General features: G+C 34.3%; 1 protein-coding gene across 1 annotated transcript; it reads right to left on the bottom strand.

Moving 5' to 3' along the window:
* Positions 1 to 748: 748 nt before the first annotated feature.
* On the bottom strand, positions 749 to 4,106 carry LOC132716107 (uncharacterized). The gene has a single exon (XM_060699283.1). It carries the CDS (start codon positions 4,104 to 4,106, stop codon positions 3,381 to 3,383), a length of 726 nt encoding a protein of 241 aa, XP_060555266.1. The 3' UTR covers positions 749 to 3,380.
* Between the last annotated feature and the right edge of the window lie 11,469 nt (positions 4,107 to 15,575).

The raw sequence follows: 15,575 nt of genomic DNA, 5'->3' as shown, positions 1-15,575 counted from the left end.
ACAAAGATCAGTTGAGGCACTCAAGCGTTGCACGCTTTTCAGTTTTTGGGTCATGTTTTACAACCAAAATAACTATTCTAAAAAAAAAAAAAAAGAAAAAAGAAAAAAAAAAGAGCGTGCGAATGATCTGAAATTTTGCCCTCCACCTACACCAAATGGAACATCTACAAATAAAAATTATTTCTATGCCATTCACGTCAAAAAACGTCAGTGGTGCCCCTTTAACTGCTGGAACCAACAGTGATTAACTTTTATCATCAGTAAAACACAAAGCTAATAAGCCTGCACATCCGTATTTATTGTTTTATAGCTCAATTTTTTGCATCAAGCTATTGATAAAATGTGTTTCAACTGTCAGAGCTTTATCCTATCATAAGGTGATACATGTACCAATGATATTTTCATATTTGATTTATTTCCATTCAAATATTTATGGCCGTATTCTTGTTTAATAAATGTATTTATGTGTGTCCGTGACCCGCGGGTGCCCAAACCTGCCCTCTACACATCGCCTCATTCTCACGTACTTTTTATATCTATCAATCGGTTCAAAATATGATAAACAAGATCAACAAGGAAAGGCGGCGTTCAATGAACGCAACAAGGAAAGGAGACGTTCAATGAACGCAACAAGGAAAGGCAGCGTTCATTGAACGCAACAAGGAAAGGCAGCGTTCAATGAACGCAACAAGGAAAGGAGGCGTTCAATGAACGCAACAGATACAGAACAGTCATAATATTGCTCACTGACGGACGGAGGACGACCATGCCCCGATTTAAAAAATAATGACATAAAATGATAATGCTTTATTATCATTTATTTTTCTCTTGTTATTGAACAATTGTAACAATCATTTGTAGAAAAAAGGTTACAGTGTAACATATCCTTATTTGTGTGGGACTGATTAGCCTTTGCATCCAGTATTGATCCAAGCCTTGCTCGTGTAATCTCCCAGAGTTTGAATAGTGTTATAAACTCAGTAGGATAAAGACTTAATATGAATGATACAAAGGTATACGAACGAAAGATAATACTAATTTTTAATTTTTTAACAAAAAGTATGCAGCACTGATGGCCTCATATCATTATGCAATCGCAGTCTCGGCTCTTTCCGTCAAACTTCGGAAAATGACCTTTAACATGAAAGGACGGAAACGTTGTGTCAGTGAAACAAAACGTATAAGATTACTGAAACTAGTTTATTTTCATTATATTGTGTACAAAGCCACTTAAACAAAAATGTGGAACGACACATAGTCCCCCTTTTTACCCCTTGACTCACATGATTGGTAATTTTGTTATAGAAACTTGCCATAAATGGGTACATGGAAGTGTTCAATTATGGAAAAAAAGAAAAATAATGAAAACTTTGTGATAAATAGTTTTCAAGATAATGGGACATTTAAGGCCCCTGTGACCTATACCTTTGAACTAGTGACCCAAAATCAATAAGGGTCATCTAATAATTATGACCAACCAATATTAGAAATATGAAGACTTTGTGATAAATAGCTTTCAAGATAACATTCAAGAACCCTGTGACACTGACCTTTGACCTAGTGACCCGAAAATCAATAGGAGTTTCTTACCAGTTACGACTAATCTGTATGTGAAATATGAAGACTTTGTGATAAATAGCTTTCAAGATAATAAGCAGAAACCATTCTGACATTTAAGGCCCCTGTGACCTTGACCTTTGAAGTAGTGACTGGAAAAGCAATACGGGTCATCTGTTGGTTATGACCAATCACTATGTGAAATATGAAGACTTTTTGATAATTATCTTTCAATCTAATGAGCTGAAATCATACTACCATTCAAAGACCGTGACCTTTGACCTGGTGACCCCAAAATCAATAGGGGTCATCTACTAGTTATGACCAATCAATATGTGAATTGTGATAAATAGTAACCAAGATAATAAGCGGAAATCATATTACCATTAGACCCCTTTGACCTTGACTTTTGACCTAGTGACCCCAAAATCAATAGGGGTCATTTACTAGTTATGGCCAATCAATATGTGAAATATGAAGACTTTGTGATGAAGTGTAACCAAGGTAATGACCGAAAACTATTCTGACATTTAAAGCACCTGTGACCTTGACCTAATGACCCCAAAATTGATAGGGGTCATCAATTAGTTAAGACCTATCAATATGTGAAATATGAAGACTTTGTGATGAATATTTTTCAAGATAATCAGTGGAAACCATTCTGATATTTAAGGCACCTGTGACCTTGACCTTTGACCTAGTGACCCAAAATCATTAGGGGTCATCTACTAATTTTGACCAATCACTATGTGTAAATATAAAGCTTTTGTGATAAATAGCTTTCAAGATAATCAGCGGAAACCATGTGGTCTACTGACAGACAGATAGACAGACAGGCTGACCGACATTAGCAATACAATATACGCCCTCTTCTTCGAAGGGGGGCGTAATAAAGTACATTTATAAATAAACAAGTAAATAGTACATTATTTACTATCATTTTTAGAAACGAAAAGTACAAACTGTATGCACGTTGACAATATTTGGGATTCAGTTATAATTGCATAATGCATATTATTTGGTTCTGATTTTCATCATAATTTTACCAAAAGTGACTTTATTAAATAAATACATCAATAATCGCCGGGATGTCCCTATTGAGCACAAGGCCCGATCAGTCAGCTAGTAAACATTCCATCAGGTACTTTTTTCACACAGAATATTGTACTACATTGTATAAGGCTTCGTGAAGCTGAATGTTTGAGGCTGACTGAGAGGTCACTATCATGCTTACAGTTAAGGAAGACCTCAGATGCCGTTCCGTGCATTATATCAGTAAAACCACTGACTTCTGCAAGGTAGCTGGATGGCTTCCTCATATGAAAGAATCAAAAGTACCTGTCAGGATTGAACCAACAGAGGTAAAAGGCAAGTGGTTTGAAGTCAACGACCTTAACCTCTAGGCACCGGACGCCCAAAATAATGGCGTGGTTTGTTGGCAAAAATACACTGTTGTAGTTATTCATTCAGTTTAATTAAAAGAATGGAACGTGTAAACTTTTATACATTCTTGCAAGCAAATTTCAAATGCTAAACTTTACACATGCAATGCTAGTTATATGGTGAAATACCACGATTTCAACTGTATATTTATAGTTATAGTAGGGGTGCTTAAATTCTGTTTAATATATTAAAATCAAGTAATGGTCTTTAAAAATAGTGTATTTTATGATGTTAGAAAACAATTAAATACATAAGCATGAATTTAAGTTAATAATATTTAGGAAAACCTATTTATATTGTTAACACATTTATCATATGATTAAGAACATTAATTAACTCATCAGTGTTAACCTCATAACCGGCGTGCCATTAAACTTGCTTCAGGAGTTTGCATGACTAAGCAATGAGTGACTCTTTTCTATAACATGGAGTACAAATGTTGAAGAAGTGGTGAGTGTTTCAACTGATATAAACAACTGAATATCTTTATTTTCTCCTGCCTCTGTCATAGGTTTCGTACACTTTTTACTATAGGTCTCAAATCTTTCACCAGTCTGGTCTTTAAAATTTGACTTCTGGTATAGCATCTTAAATTTTGGAAAGAGTTCATCACTTTCATCAATATTGTTTTCAAAGTTCAAGGCATACCATACACTCAAAATAGTTGTGACATCTAAAATAGTTTTTCCTCGATCATGTATAAACATATCTAAACTATCAGTCAGTACCAGGCTATCCGATCCACAGTTATACATAATTATTCTAATAGTTTTAGAATCGGCAAAAAATGATGGTATATACGAACTAGACAATTCTTGATTCTTGTTCACTTCCGCAAACGCATTAACAATTGTTTGAGACAAAAGTTGTGACAATGATTTACAAGTAAATGCATCCTTTTGTATTTTAACATTAAGACTATCATCATCTGAATCCTCATCTTCAAAGTTCTCAGTTCTCATTTTCTTTGGTGATGGTTCATAACTTTCATCTTCTTCATTCACTTCAGTTCCTATCTTGACCGCACATCTTTTCACAAGTATATCTGCATACCCGTGCCATACATCTCCATTACCTGAATAACATATATTACCTGTTAGAGACATGATTTATATAATTTTTATAGGTGTTTATGGTAATTCTATTTGTCAAATATTCAAGCTCTAGACACTGTATTTGTAGTTTCCAGAAAGATGTTTTTAATACAAATGACTATACAAAGTGATGTAATGGGCCAATATTCAAGCTCTAAACAGTGTTGCTTCCAGAAAGATATTTTAATACATTAGTCTATACAAACAAAGTGCTGTTCTGGGCCAATATGAGTCAATGGGCATGATTTATATACATGTTTACTAACTTTTAACATGTTTTACAGTTTACTTAATAAGTCCTTGACACAAGGAAATTTAAAAAAAAATGTTTTGGTAAAAATGTGCTGGGTAAGGCCACATGACTAAGTTCTGAGCTTTGTAATTCCATCCTTGAAGAGTTCATTGTGATTATGTATTTAAATCTTTACCTGGAGTACTGGGTCTGGTGGAAATGATTTAAAGTTTCAAGGCATTCATTTACTGTAAGTCTATGAATGAAATGATTTTTTAGACATATTTCTTTACAATATCTCATTCCTTACTAATTGTTATTGACCAAAAACCACCTGTTTTACCATACATGTAAACAAAGTGACTGATATAACTTTTATAGAGGTTCACTACTGACTAAGAAATGCTATATATCAACCATCTTAGCTCTTTGCATTGTAGTTTGAGAAAGGAAAAGTTTAATGCATTTTTTATACAAATTAAGTGACTCAGGTCAAACCAGGACCACTTGTGATACTATCAAAATATCATTCTAGTAAGGGACTATTAGGCAATGCTAAATGTGTATACCAAATTTCTAAATCTGGGTAATGCAATTTCACAAAAGTTAACTTAAATTAGTATTTTCAAATATAAGTACATACAAACTAAGTGATCTCAGGGGCCAGGCAAGTTTTAACCCAAGAGGCATACCGGAAATTACTATTTCTTTTATAGGGGACCAAAAGCCGATCAATTCTACATACATTATACAAAAATACAAAGTGGTTTTAGGAGGAGAAATGGTTGGAAGAAATTGTGGATAATGATGGACGAAGAAAGACAATGACAGAGGGACAGACTGCCATCACAAAAGCTCACCTCTGAGCACTTAGTGCTCTGGTGTGCTAACAAGACATGCCCAAATTTTGATATTGTTTTTGATCTTTGACCTCTTTTGACCTTGACCTTCATGCTCAACTCACATTTGTTCTAAGTTATATTAAAACCCATCTATGCATATATCACTAATGAATTTTTTAATTTGTTATTTGACCTATAATACCCTGAAATAAGACCTTGACCTTTGCCACAGACACATGAATTTTTCCTGTGACACTCTGCCTTACTATGGAGAACATTTGTCCCAAGTTATATTAAAATACCGCGAGGCATGTAAAAGTTTAGCTCTGGTTATGGGTTTTGCCCCCACCACACCAAATGTGACCTTGACCTTGAGCAGCAGACTTTTGCTTGTAACACATCACCCCCATCATGGTGAAATGTGTATCAAACTATTTTGTAATCCTTCAAAGAATGAGCAATTTAGACTGGAAAAATCTAGGCGGACGCCCAGACTGACAGACACACATACACCAAACTGCCAAAATGGAAAGTAGCGACTATTAAGTCGACCTCACCACAAGCAGGCTCAACGATCTAAAATCCTCTAACCACTAAGCAAAATACTTCAAAATATGAGCAAGATACAGCACCAAAAAGCTAATGTTATTATTTTTATTTGGCCTCTTGTGACCTTGACCTTCATTTTGTGCGAGACAACTCAACTCAACACAGAGAACATTTGTGCCAAGTTATATCAAAATCCATCCATGTATATAGTTATTCTCGCAAATGAATGTTTTATTTTGTTAATTGACCTTTGACCCCTAAGTGTGACCTTGACCTTTGCTACAGACAAATGAAATTATGCTCAAAACACTGGCTTTGCGCTGACCCCCAAGTGTGACCTAGGTTTTATGTGAGATATACATGTACCACCCTATCATGGCCAATATTTGTACCAAATTATTTTGTAATCCTTCAAAGAATGAGCAAGATATAGACTACACATATCCGGAAAAACAAAGCAATGTCGAGTTATCTATCATTCTTGAACACAGCACTGTATGAAGTTTTATTTATTAATTTATTTGAAAAAATTCAATAGTATTTATGTTATTCTTAAAACAACTATTATCAAAGTCAACAAATTTTGAAGTATTCAATTACCTCCTTTTTTAAAAATAACCTTGAGTATATATATTAATGTAGAGTTATGATTTTTATTTGTTTGGGTCGTCAGCGAAATTTCAGAGTCTAATGCTGTTAATTGCAAATGCCGAAAGTAGTCCACTTTTTTGAAGCGGTTACTTCCCTTTATATGTACACTAACGCCGAAAAATTCAGGGGAGATCACTGCGTAAAGATGGTCAAAGACAGTCGCATTAATTTTCAAGCAAAATGATTCCAGAATGGTCGAAGATTTCTAATATTATTTTATTGTATTTTCTGATCGAAAATAAGTAAATACAAAGCGGACATTCAATCTCTGACACAGAAGTTTACGATAAACCTAACAACAAGTAGTTTGCAAAACAGCTTAAAACTTAAGCGATTTAAAAGAAAGAAATATTTTTATATTGTTACAAGTATCCAACAAATTAAAAATAGCGTTGGCTTATAGAATTGTCAATAAATGAACAATCACAAATTACGCGGATGAATATGATTTTATCAATGAAAATACTATTTTTAGCGATGTCGATTACCGAATACTACACAAACCGAGTAGTGGAATATATAGATTCTACATGTCGGACTGTTTAGGCGAGAAGATTTTCGCTAAATTACTTCAATTTTATACAACAGGTTTATCCTGAACAAAATACATCGAAATTAACAAGGATTACAAACCCGAAATGCAATTGAAGTTCTAAATTTAGAATGACTTGATGTTATTCAGACATTGTTTGAATAACTTCTCCGTGGTGCAGGGGTAACGCGCTCGCTTAGTGAGTGAGAGGTCTGGAGTTCAAATCCCAGTCGAGGAAACTTTTTTTTTAAATTCTTTATTAAGTGTCTTTGTTAAGGAAGTAGCCATGATTTGCAAGGATAAAGTGTGGCTGTCGTAAAAAATGAACATAAATGATTTTTTGATGCAACTCTAGTTATGCAGAATTCCGTATGTATCAAACTCTTGTGCCTTGCAAAATGAATTATAATACATAAGAAGAGGGCCATTATGGCCCTCAAGAGGGCCATGATGGCCCTGAGGTCGCTCACCTGTATATAGGCCCCCCAACCCCCACCCCCACCAAACGTTGCAGGGCCAATTTAACCCAAGTGCTTTTATTTGCACAAATTTGGTAGACACCCATAAGAAGATGTTTCATGCTAAACATCTAAGCTCTAGCTCATTGGGCTTTTTAAGAGAAGATTTTTTAAAGTTTTTACTATACACATGTAGTTAAAAACAATAACACCCCTGGGGCCGGGCCAGTTCTGACCCCAGGGCTTTTATTTGAACAAACTTTGTAGACACTTACTAGAAGATGTTTCATGCTTAATATCTAAACTCTAGCTATTTGGGTTTTTCCAAAGAAGATTTTAAGTTTTTGCTATACACATAAAAAGAAAATCAATGACCCCCGGGGCGGGGCCAATTTTGACCCCTGGTCTTTTATTTGAACAAACTTTGTAGACACTCACTAAAAGATGTGTCATGCTTAATATCTTAACTCTAGCTCTTTGGGTTCTTTTAAAGAAGATTTTTTAAATTTTTTACTATAGAGAAAATCAATGACCCCCCGGGGCGGGGCCAATTTTGACCCCAGGGCTTTTATTTGAACAAACTTGGTAGACACTCACTAGAAGATGTTTTATGCCAAATATCTAAGCTCTAGCTCTTATGGTTTTTTAAAAGAAGATATTTAATGTTTTTTCTTTCGGTTGCCATGGCAACCAGAGTTCTGCATGGAATTAAATTCTTTGAATAATTTTTAAAGGTGACCACCAAAGGAACATTCCTGTGAAGTTTGGATGAAATTGGCTTAGTGGTTTAAGAGGAGATGTCATTTAAAGTATTACATATGTAAATATAATACAAGACATGCCCACAGGCAGAATGTCGAGTCTGCTTGTCTTAATTCAAACCTGAAACTATCAGCTTCAGATCAAGTAGAAAGATGTATACATATGTGCGAAGTGCGCAACACATCATCTCTATTGTTTATACCTAAGGCAAACTCTTGACATTGCATCATCTTAGGTAAACTTGACCCCTAACACGGTAACCTGGTTCATGTGCATGATATGAAGTCTCATAATGAACATTTGTTCCTAAAAACACAATTCATACTAATTGAAATATACACAACGAAGTTATGGCATTGACAAGTTTGGACACACACAAACACTGAACAGCCATTTTGACAACTACGTCAAGCTCAGCCCAACTGGTCTCAACAAAAGTCCTCTGACCACTAAGCATAATACTTCAACACATAAGCAAGTGCGGACAAACAAATTTTGATATTTTCATTTGACCTTTGACATCTTGCAGCCTTGACCTTCATCTTGCACAAGACAACTCAACTCACATTTGTTCCCAAATTATTTTAAAATCCCACCTCGCAGGTAGAAGTTATGCTCAAGACACGGCTTTTGCACTGACAAATCTAGGCAGACGCACAGACAGATGCACGCACATACACCGGCAAATATATCAAAAGTGACGACTAAGTTGAGCTCACCACAAGTGGGCTCGACAAAAATGTTCCAGAACAAAATATTCCACAGCTATATTAAGATGGTTTAGAGAGGATTCATTTGCTAAATAAAATACAATGCCAAATTTCTTTCATTTTCTAGTAGGTGCATGTATTCTGTAATTGTGTTACTCACAATATAAACAATATTGTTACAATCTACAGCCACTATATATGCATATATACAGCTTTATACACTTTAAGTGTAACAATAAAATATCCTCAATGCATTCAAAAATACATAAACAATAATTACCAAGTGATGTATTCTTCAGATTTTCACTAATATCCATTTTACATTTAGGACATCTTCTTGCATTGTTTGGGAAACCTTTATTTTCTATCTCATAATTACCAGCCAATGGTCCAAATAAATGAGCAGCAAGAATCACTCAGATATTATATTCATTATAATCCTTGTTTCCATACATTGACAGAAGACACTCCTCATGCTGCTCTGAAATTAAAACAACAATAATTTTAAAGGTTAACTTGTTATGTCATACTACATTGAACAACAAATTAATCATATACTAACATTTCTGCTCATTCTGAAAGGAAAGACCTTAGAATTGACCAATTAGATAAAGGGCTTAATATATTAATATACCAGAATCTTGCAAATTAAAAATTCTGTCTAATTGTTTATAGACCAATGTCTGGCTTTATTAAATGCCACATATGAAGCAGGTCTTTAGGTCAAAGTTCATTGGGTCACACACTGGGTGCGGCCATTTTTGACTAGAGGGCCAGTATGTATTAACTTTTGTCACATTTGTAGGGATCTTCTATGCAATGCAACATCAACAAGAAAATTTGTTGAATCCCTGAATTTGTTATACACCCTCCGCCCCCCGCTAAGTACTGGTTATTACTAACAAAACAACTGCATTGATGGTTCCCATAAAGTCTTGTTGAAATCAATCCAGCAGTAATGCAAAGAAATAGCAATATTGCTCTATATGCATATATACTACAACAAATTTAAGGCCATAACTCTGTCTTGAAGGGTCTGACCAGAACAATGCAATGATATGTGTATCTCCCCATGCTATTGATTGTTCCAATAAGGTTTCATTGAATTCCGTCAGGAATTACAGAGAAATAGCGAGGAAACAATTTTTGCTCTATATGCATATATTTATGCATAACTAATCAAGGGCCATAACTCTGTCTTGAAGGGTCTGATTGGAACAAGGCAATGGCATGCACATCTCTTCTTGGTATCGATGGTTCCCATAAAGTTTTGTTGAATTCCAGCCAGTGGTTGCAGAGAAATAGAGCGCAAACAATTATTGCTCTATATGCATACTACATAACTTATAAAGGGCAATAACTCTGTCTTGAAGGGTTTGACTGGAACAAGGCGACGAGATGCTCATTGGTTATATCCTCTTATCTCCTCTTTCTTATCTCCTTTTGGTTATAATGGTTCCCATAAAGTTTCTTTGAATTCAAGCCGGTAGTTGAAGAGAAAAAGCATGGACACAATTATGCTCTACAATGCATACTGCATACCTAATCAAGGGCCATAACTCTGTTTTCAAGGGTCTGACAAGAAAAAGGCAACACCATGAGCATCTTATTACTATTAATGGTTCCAAGTAGGTTTACTTGAACTCCAGCCTGTAGTTGCGGAGAACTAGCACGAAAACTATTATTGCTCTATATGCATACTGCCTAACAATCAAGAGCCATAACTCTGTGTTAAAGAGTTTGACCAGAACAAGGGGATGAACTAGCGTGAGAACAAAAAGTCTGGCGGACGGATGGATGGCCATACAGCGCCAAAACATTATATCCCCCTCTGATTCCATTGGAGGCTGATAATAATATCAAACTTAAGCTTATTTTTTCAAAAGATTTAAATGTGTTTCCCTATAATATTGATAGTCTTTATGAAAAGTGAGCCACAAAATTTGTACAGACATGCAATACAGATCTGTTTAAAAAAAAACCCTGTTCAAATTGTTTTTTTCTGTTGGAATTACCCAATTAAATGCTTGCAACTAATCAGGAAACTGTTGTCTGTGAAGTAAATTAAAGAGGAAAATATGTGATAGGAATTTGCTTAATAAACTTCTGAAGTCAAACACATCGATGCAGAACATTATTATAAAAAGTTCTCCAAGAAAGCATCATTTTCTTGTACAAAATTTAAGTAAAATTTCATGTCAAAGTCATTATGAAAATCAAGGTCAAACTTAAATTGTTCAAAATGTTGTCACAAATGTTAATTTGCCCTTGCGTGAATCAAATCTGTCCATTAGAATTAATAGCAATGTTATGGCAATTGAAGCAAAAGTAAAAAAAAAACTATACAATGACATCTGTTCTGCAATAATTGTTATTTTGTCCATTAATAAATATTGTACTATGTACTGGTTATTACTTATGCCAAAGGTGAACAATAGATTACGCATTCATACAACATACCTTAAACTATCTCAACATTTCAGTTTTTCTCTCAAATAATTTTTTTGCAGAAGTATAAATCAGATATGTCTATTATAAAAAAGTTATGGCAATTTCAGTGAAATTCAAAAATTCAAAGTTATGAATTATTTAAGTATTGATAGTTCCCAGTAAGTTTCATTGAACTCCAATATGCAGCTGCAGAGTAATAGTCTGTTATAACTGATCTAGGACTAGGTCATACCAGGGATATGCCTATATCCATTTGACAATGATGGCTCTCATAATATTATACAATACATGTATGTTAAAAGCCAGCTAGGTCATACCAACTATATCCATTTGGCATTGATGATTCCTATAATATTATACATGTACATTGTGCAATCATGTATGTTAAAATCCAGTCAACAATTGCCAAAAATTGCACATATAAACAATAGGGGCTATAATTCTAAGTTGAATTTGGTCCAACTTTAAATTATGATAAGCTAATTGAGTGTTTCTACAAAGTTTTGTGGAAATCCAGCCAGTAAATGCCAACAAATAGCAAGAAATGAAATTCAGACAGATGGATGGACAACATCAAAAAAATTTATATCCCCTTGGCCTACTATTTTAATCAGGATAATTTATAGTTAACGAAACTTGTTGGTTTGTGAGACTAAAGTTTTGTTTTTTTCAAGTACAACTACATGTATAAATCAAATCAGTCCATCAATAACAGAATTTTTATCAAAAATCAGTAATTTGACATTAAAGGTCAAGGTCATTTAAAGGGTCAAGGACAGATCCAGTTTGAAATTCTTGGGGTGTTGTCCGAAGTGTTGCAATGCCCTGAAGTATGAAAACAACAATTTATAAATTACAAAATTATTGCCAGTTAAACCAAATTCTTGCGAAAATATACAACAATTTGATCTACATTATTGTTAATATTTGTGCAAAGAAATTGCAATATCCCTTGAACAATGAGAAACAAGAGGGCATATACCCTATAAGTCTTTAGTCTTTTGTTACTGGGCGATTGTCTTCTGTTGCTCTCCACAGGGAAGTTCAGGAAGGCCGTTGTCACTCACAATGTGTTTATAAACAGTAATCTATTAGCGCCGATCATAACCAAACACAGGTTTAATCAATGTTTAAAGAGCATCATATAACATAGTTTCTACAGGATGTCTTATAAGCACACATTCAGAGTGCCAACACTCTTTCTTAACATTTACAGATGTCTTACAAGCACACATTCAGAGTGCCAACACTCTTTCTTAACATTTACAGATGTCTTACAAGCACACATTCAGAGTGCCAACACTCTTTATTAACATTTATAGATGTCTTACAAGCACACATTCAGAGTGCCAACACTCTTTCTTAACATTTATAGATGTCTTACAAGCACACATTCAGACAGCCAACACTATTTCTTAACATTTATAGATGTCTTACAAGCACACATTCAGAATGCCAACACTCTTTATTAACATTTACAGATGTCTTACAAGCACACATTCAGAGTGCCAACACTCTTTCTTAACATTTATAGATGTCTTACAAGCACACATTCAGACAGCCAACACTATTTCTTAACATTTATAGATGTCTTACAAGCACACATTCAGAATGCCAACACTCTTTATTAACATTTATAAATGTCTTACAAGCACACATTCAGAGTGCCAACACTCTTTCTTAACATTTATAGATGTCTTACAAGCACACATTCAGAGTGCCAACACTCTTTATTAACATTTATAGATGTCTTACAAGCACACATTCAGATTGCCTACACTCTTTATTAACATTTATAGATGTCTTACAAGCACACATTCAGAGTGCCAACACTCTTTAGAGTGCCAACACTCTTTAGAGTGCCAACACTCTTTCTTAACATTTACAGATGTCTTACAAGCACATATTCAGAGTGCCAACACTCTTTCTTAACATTTACAGATGTCTTACCAGCACACAATCAGAGTGCCAACACTCTTTCTTAACATTTACAGATGTCTTACAAGCACACATTCAGAGTGCCAACACTCTTTATAAACATTTATAGATGTCTTACAAGCACACATTCAGAGTGCCAACACTCTTTCTTAACATTTATAGATGTCTTACAAGCACACATTCAGACAGCCAACACTCTTTCTTAACATTTATAGATGTCTTACAAGCACACATTCAGAGTGCCAACACTCTTTATTAACATTTATAGATGTCTTACAAGCACACATTCAGACAGCCAACACTCTTTCTTAACATTTATAGATGTCTTACAAGCACACATACAGAGTGCCAACACTCTTTATTAACATTTATAGATGTCTTACAAGCACACATTGAGACAGCCAACACTCTTTCTTAACATTTATAGATGTCTTACAAGCACACATTCAGAGTGCCAACACTCTTTATTAACATTTATAGATGTCTTACAAGCACACATTCAAAGTGCCAACACTCTTTATTAACATTTATAGATGTCTTACAAGCACACATTCAGAGTGCCAACACTCTTTCTTAACATTTATAGATGTCTTACAAGCACACATTCAGACAGCCAACACTATTTCTTAACATTTATAGATGTCTTACAAGCACACATTCAGAGTGCCAACACTCTTTATTAACATTTATAGATGTCTTACAAGCACACATTCAGAGTGCCAACACTCTTTCTTAACATTTATAGATGTCTTACAAGCACACATTCAGAGTGCCAACACTCTTTAGTAACATTTATAGATGTCTTACAAGCACACATTCAGAGTGCCAACACTCTTTCCTAACATTTATAGATGTCTTACAAGCACACATTCAGACAGCCAACACTCTTTTTTAACATTTATAGATGTCTTACAAGCACACATTCAGAGTGCCAACACTCTTTCTTAACATTTATAGATGTCTTACAAGCACACATTCAGAGTGCCAACACTCTTTGTTAACATTTATAAACAACATCAACGTAATGGAATATCACTAAAATCTCTAAACTTAAATGTGATAGAAGCTATATACAGAGCAAAATGAACCGCCTAATGAGAAGTTTTGCCAATTTGGTGCTGTGCCACAAACCATTGCCTACGAATATCTGAAAGTTGACCATACTGAATAAATCTACCCCAATATTATGCAAAAGATTCTGTTACATCCATAAGACATTACTGTCAGGTTGTAATCAACAATCAGGATGGGCATATGTTAATTTAGAACAATTTTCAATGATATATTTATTTTGTGATATTAACTTAATATCACTATCACATTTATTGGGCATGCTTATTAAATTTCTGTCAGAATGCTTAATAGAGTTACCTTCTCCTGTGTACAGGTTGGGGGCATGATGATGAACAACTGTGCAGTTTCAAATTCAGATGTCAATGGAATTGGAAAATATTTGAGGTGGTACCCTGTGCGAAATTTTACTCCTGTAATTTTGCCTAAAATACACCTGTTTTTCTGTTAAAAATTACAGCTGTATTTTTCTTCAGTTTTGATAAACATATAGCAAATTACACCTGTTTTTTCAAAAATACACCTGTTTTACACCTGTACTATGAACGAAATATGTAAATTAACTGTTTTTTTTCTACGGGTCGAAAATACAGTTGTACTGTTTTACAGCTGTTTAAAATACAGGTGTAAAATTTTACAGGTCTAAAAATACAGGTGCAAAAAAATTTCAGCTCAAAAATACAGGTGTAAAATTTTACAGGTCAAAAATAAAATACAGGTGCCCTTATTGTTTAAGGGATGAAAACCACACATAAATGCAGACATATTTGGCACGTTTGGTGCAAATATCTTTTTCATTGGGATAAATACACTTTGGTCAGAAATGTTGTGCATTTGTTGCTACTCAATCTTTAAAAATAAGAAATGGTTGAGGAGAAAATATCTTTTTACAAGATTTAGGTACAAATAGCAGACATTATACAATCACAATAGTTCACAATGGCACCCTGTGCTAAGGTGAGCGGAAATATCACTGAACTAGAATCACTATCACTAAAGATGGGGTTAAATATAACAAATTTTCACTTTGTCTTAAATGGATTACTATATTTTATTACATTCTGTTACATTCTTACACTACTGATACTGCATTAATAAAATCCAAGTCATGAATAACACTGCAGACATATCCTTTCATTTGAAGAAAAATTCACAAATGCTAATAAAGTTTATTTTCTTGTAAAAATTTATTGCCAGTATTTGCCAAATTAATGTCTACATATATAGGTACTTGGAACAAAGCCTTTGTAAGTGTTTTCTCTTCTTAACTGGTCCCTGTCATTGT

Source organism: Ruditapes philippinarum, unplaced genomic scaffold (assembly GCF_026571515.1).
Source record: "Ruditapes philippinarum isolate M1 unplaced genomic scaffold, ASM2657151v2 ctg579_1_1_1_1, whole genome shotgun sequence".
In the NCBI taxonomy this organism is placed as follows: Eukaryota; Metazoa; Mollusca; class Bivalvia; order Venerida; family Veneridae; genus Ruditapes; species Ruditapes philippinarum.
The sequence above is the reverse complement of the archived record's forward strand: the minus strand, read 5'-3'. Positions and strand labels throughout refer to the sequence as shown.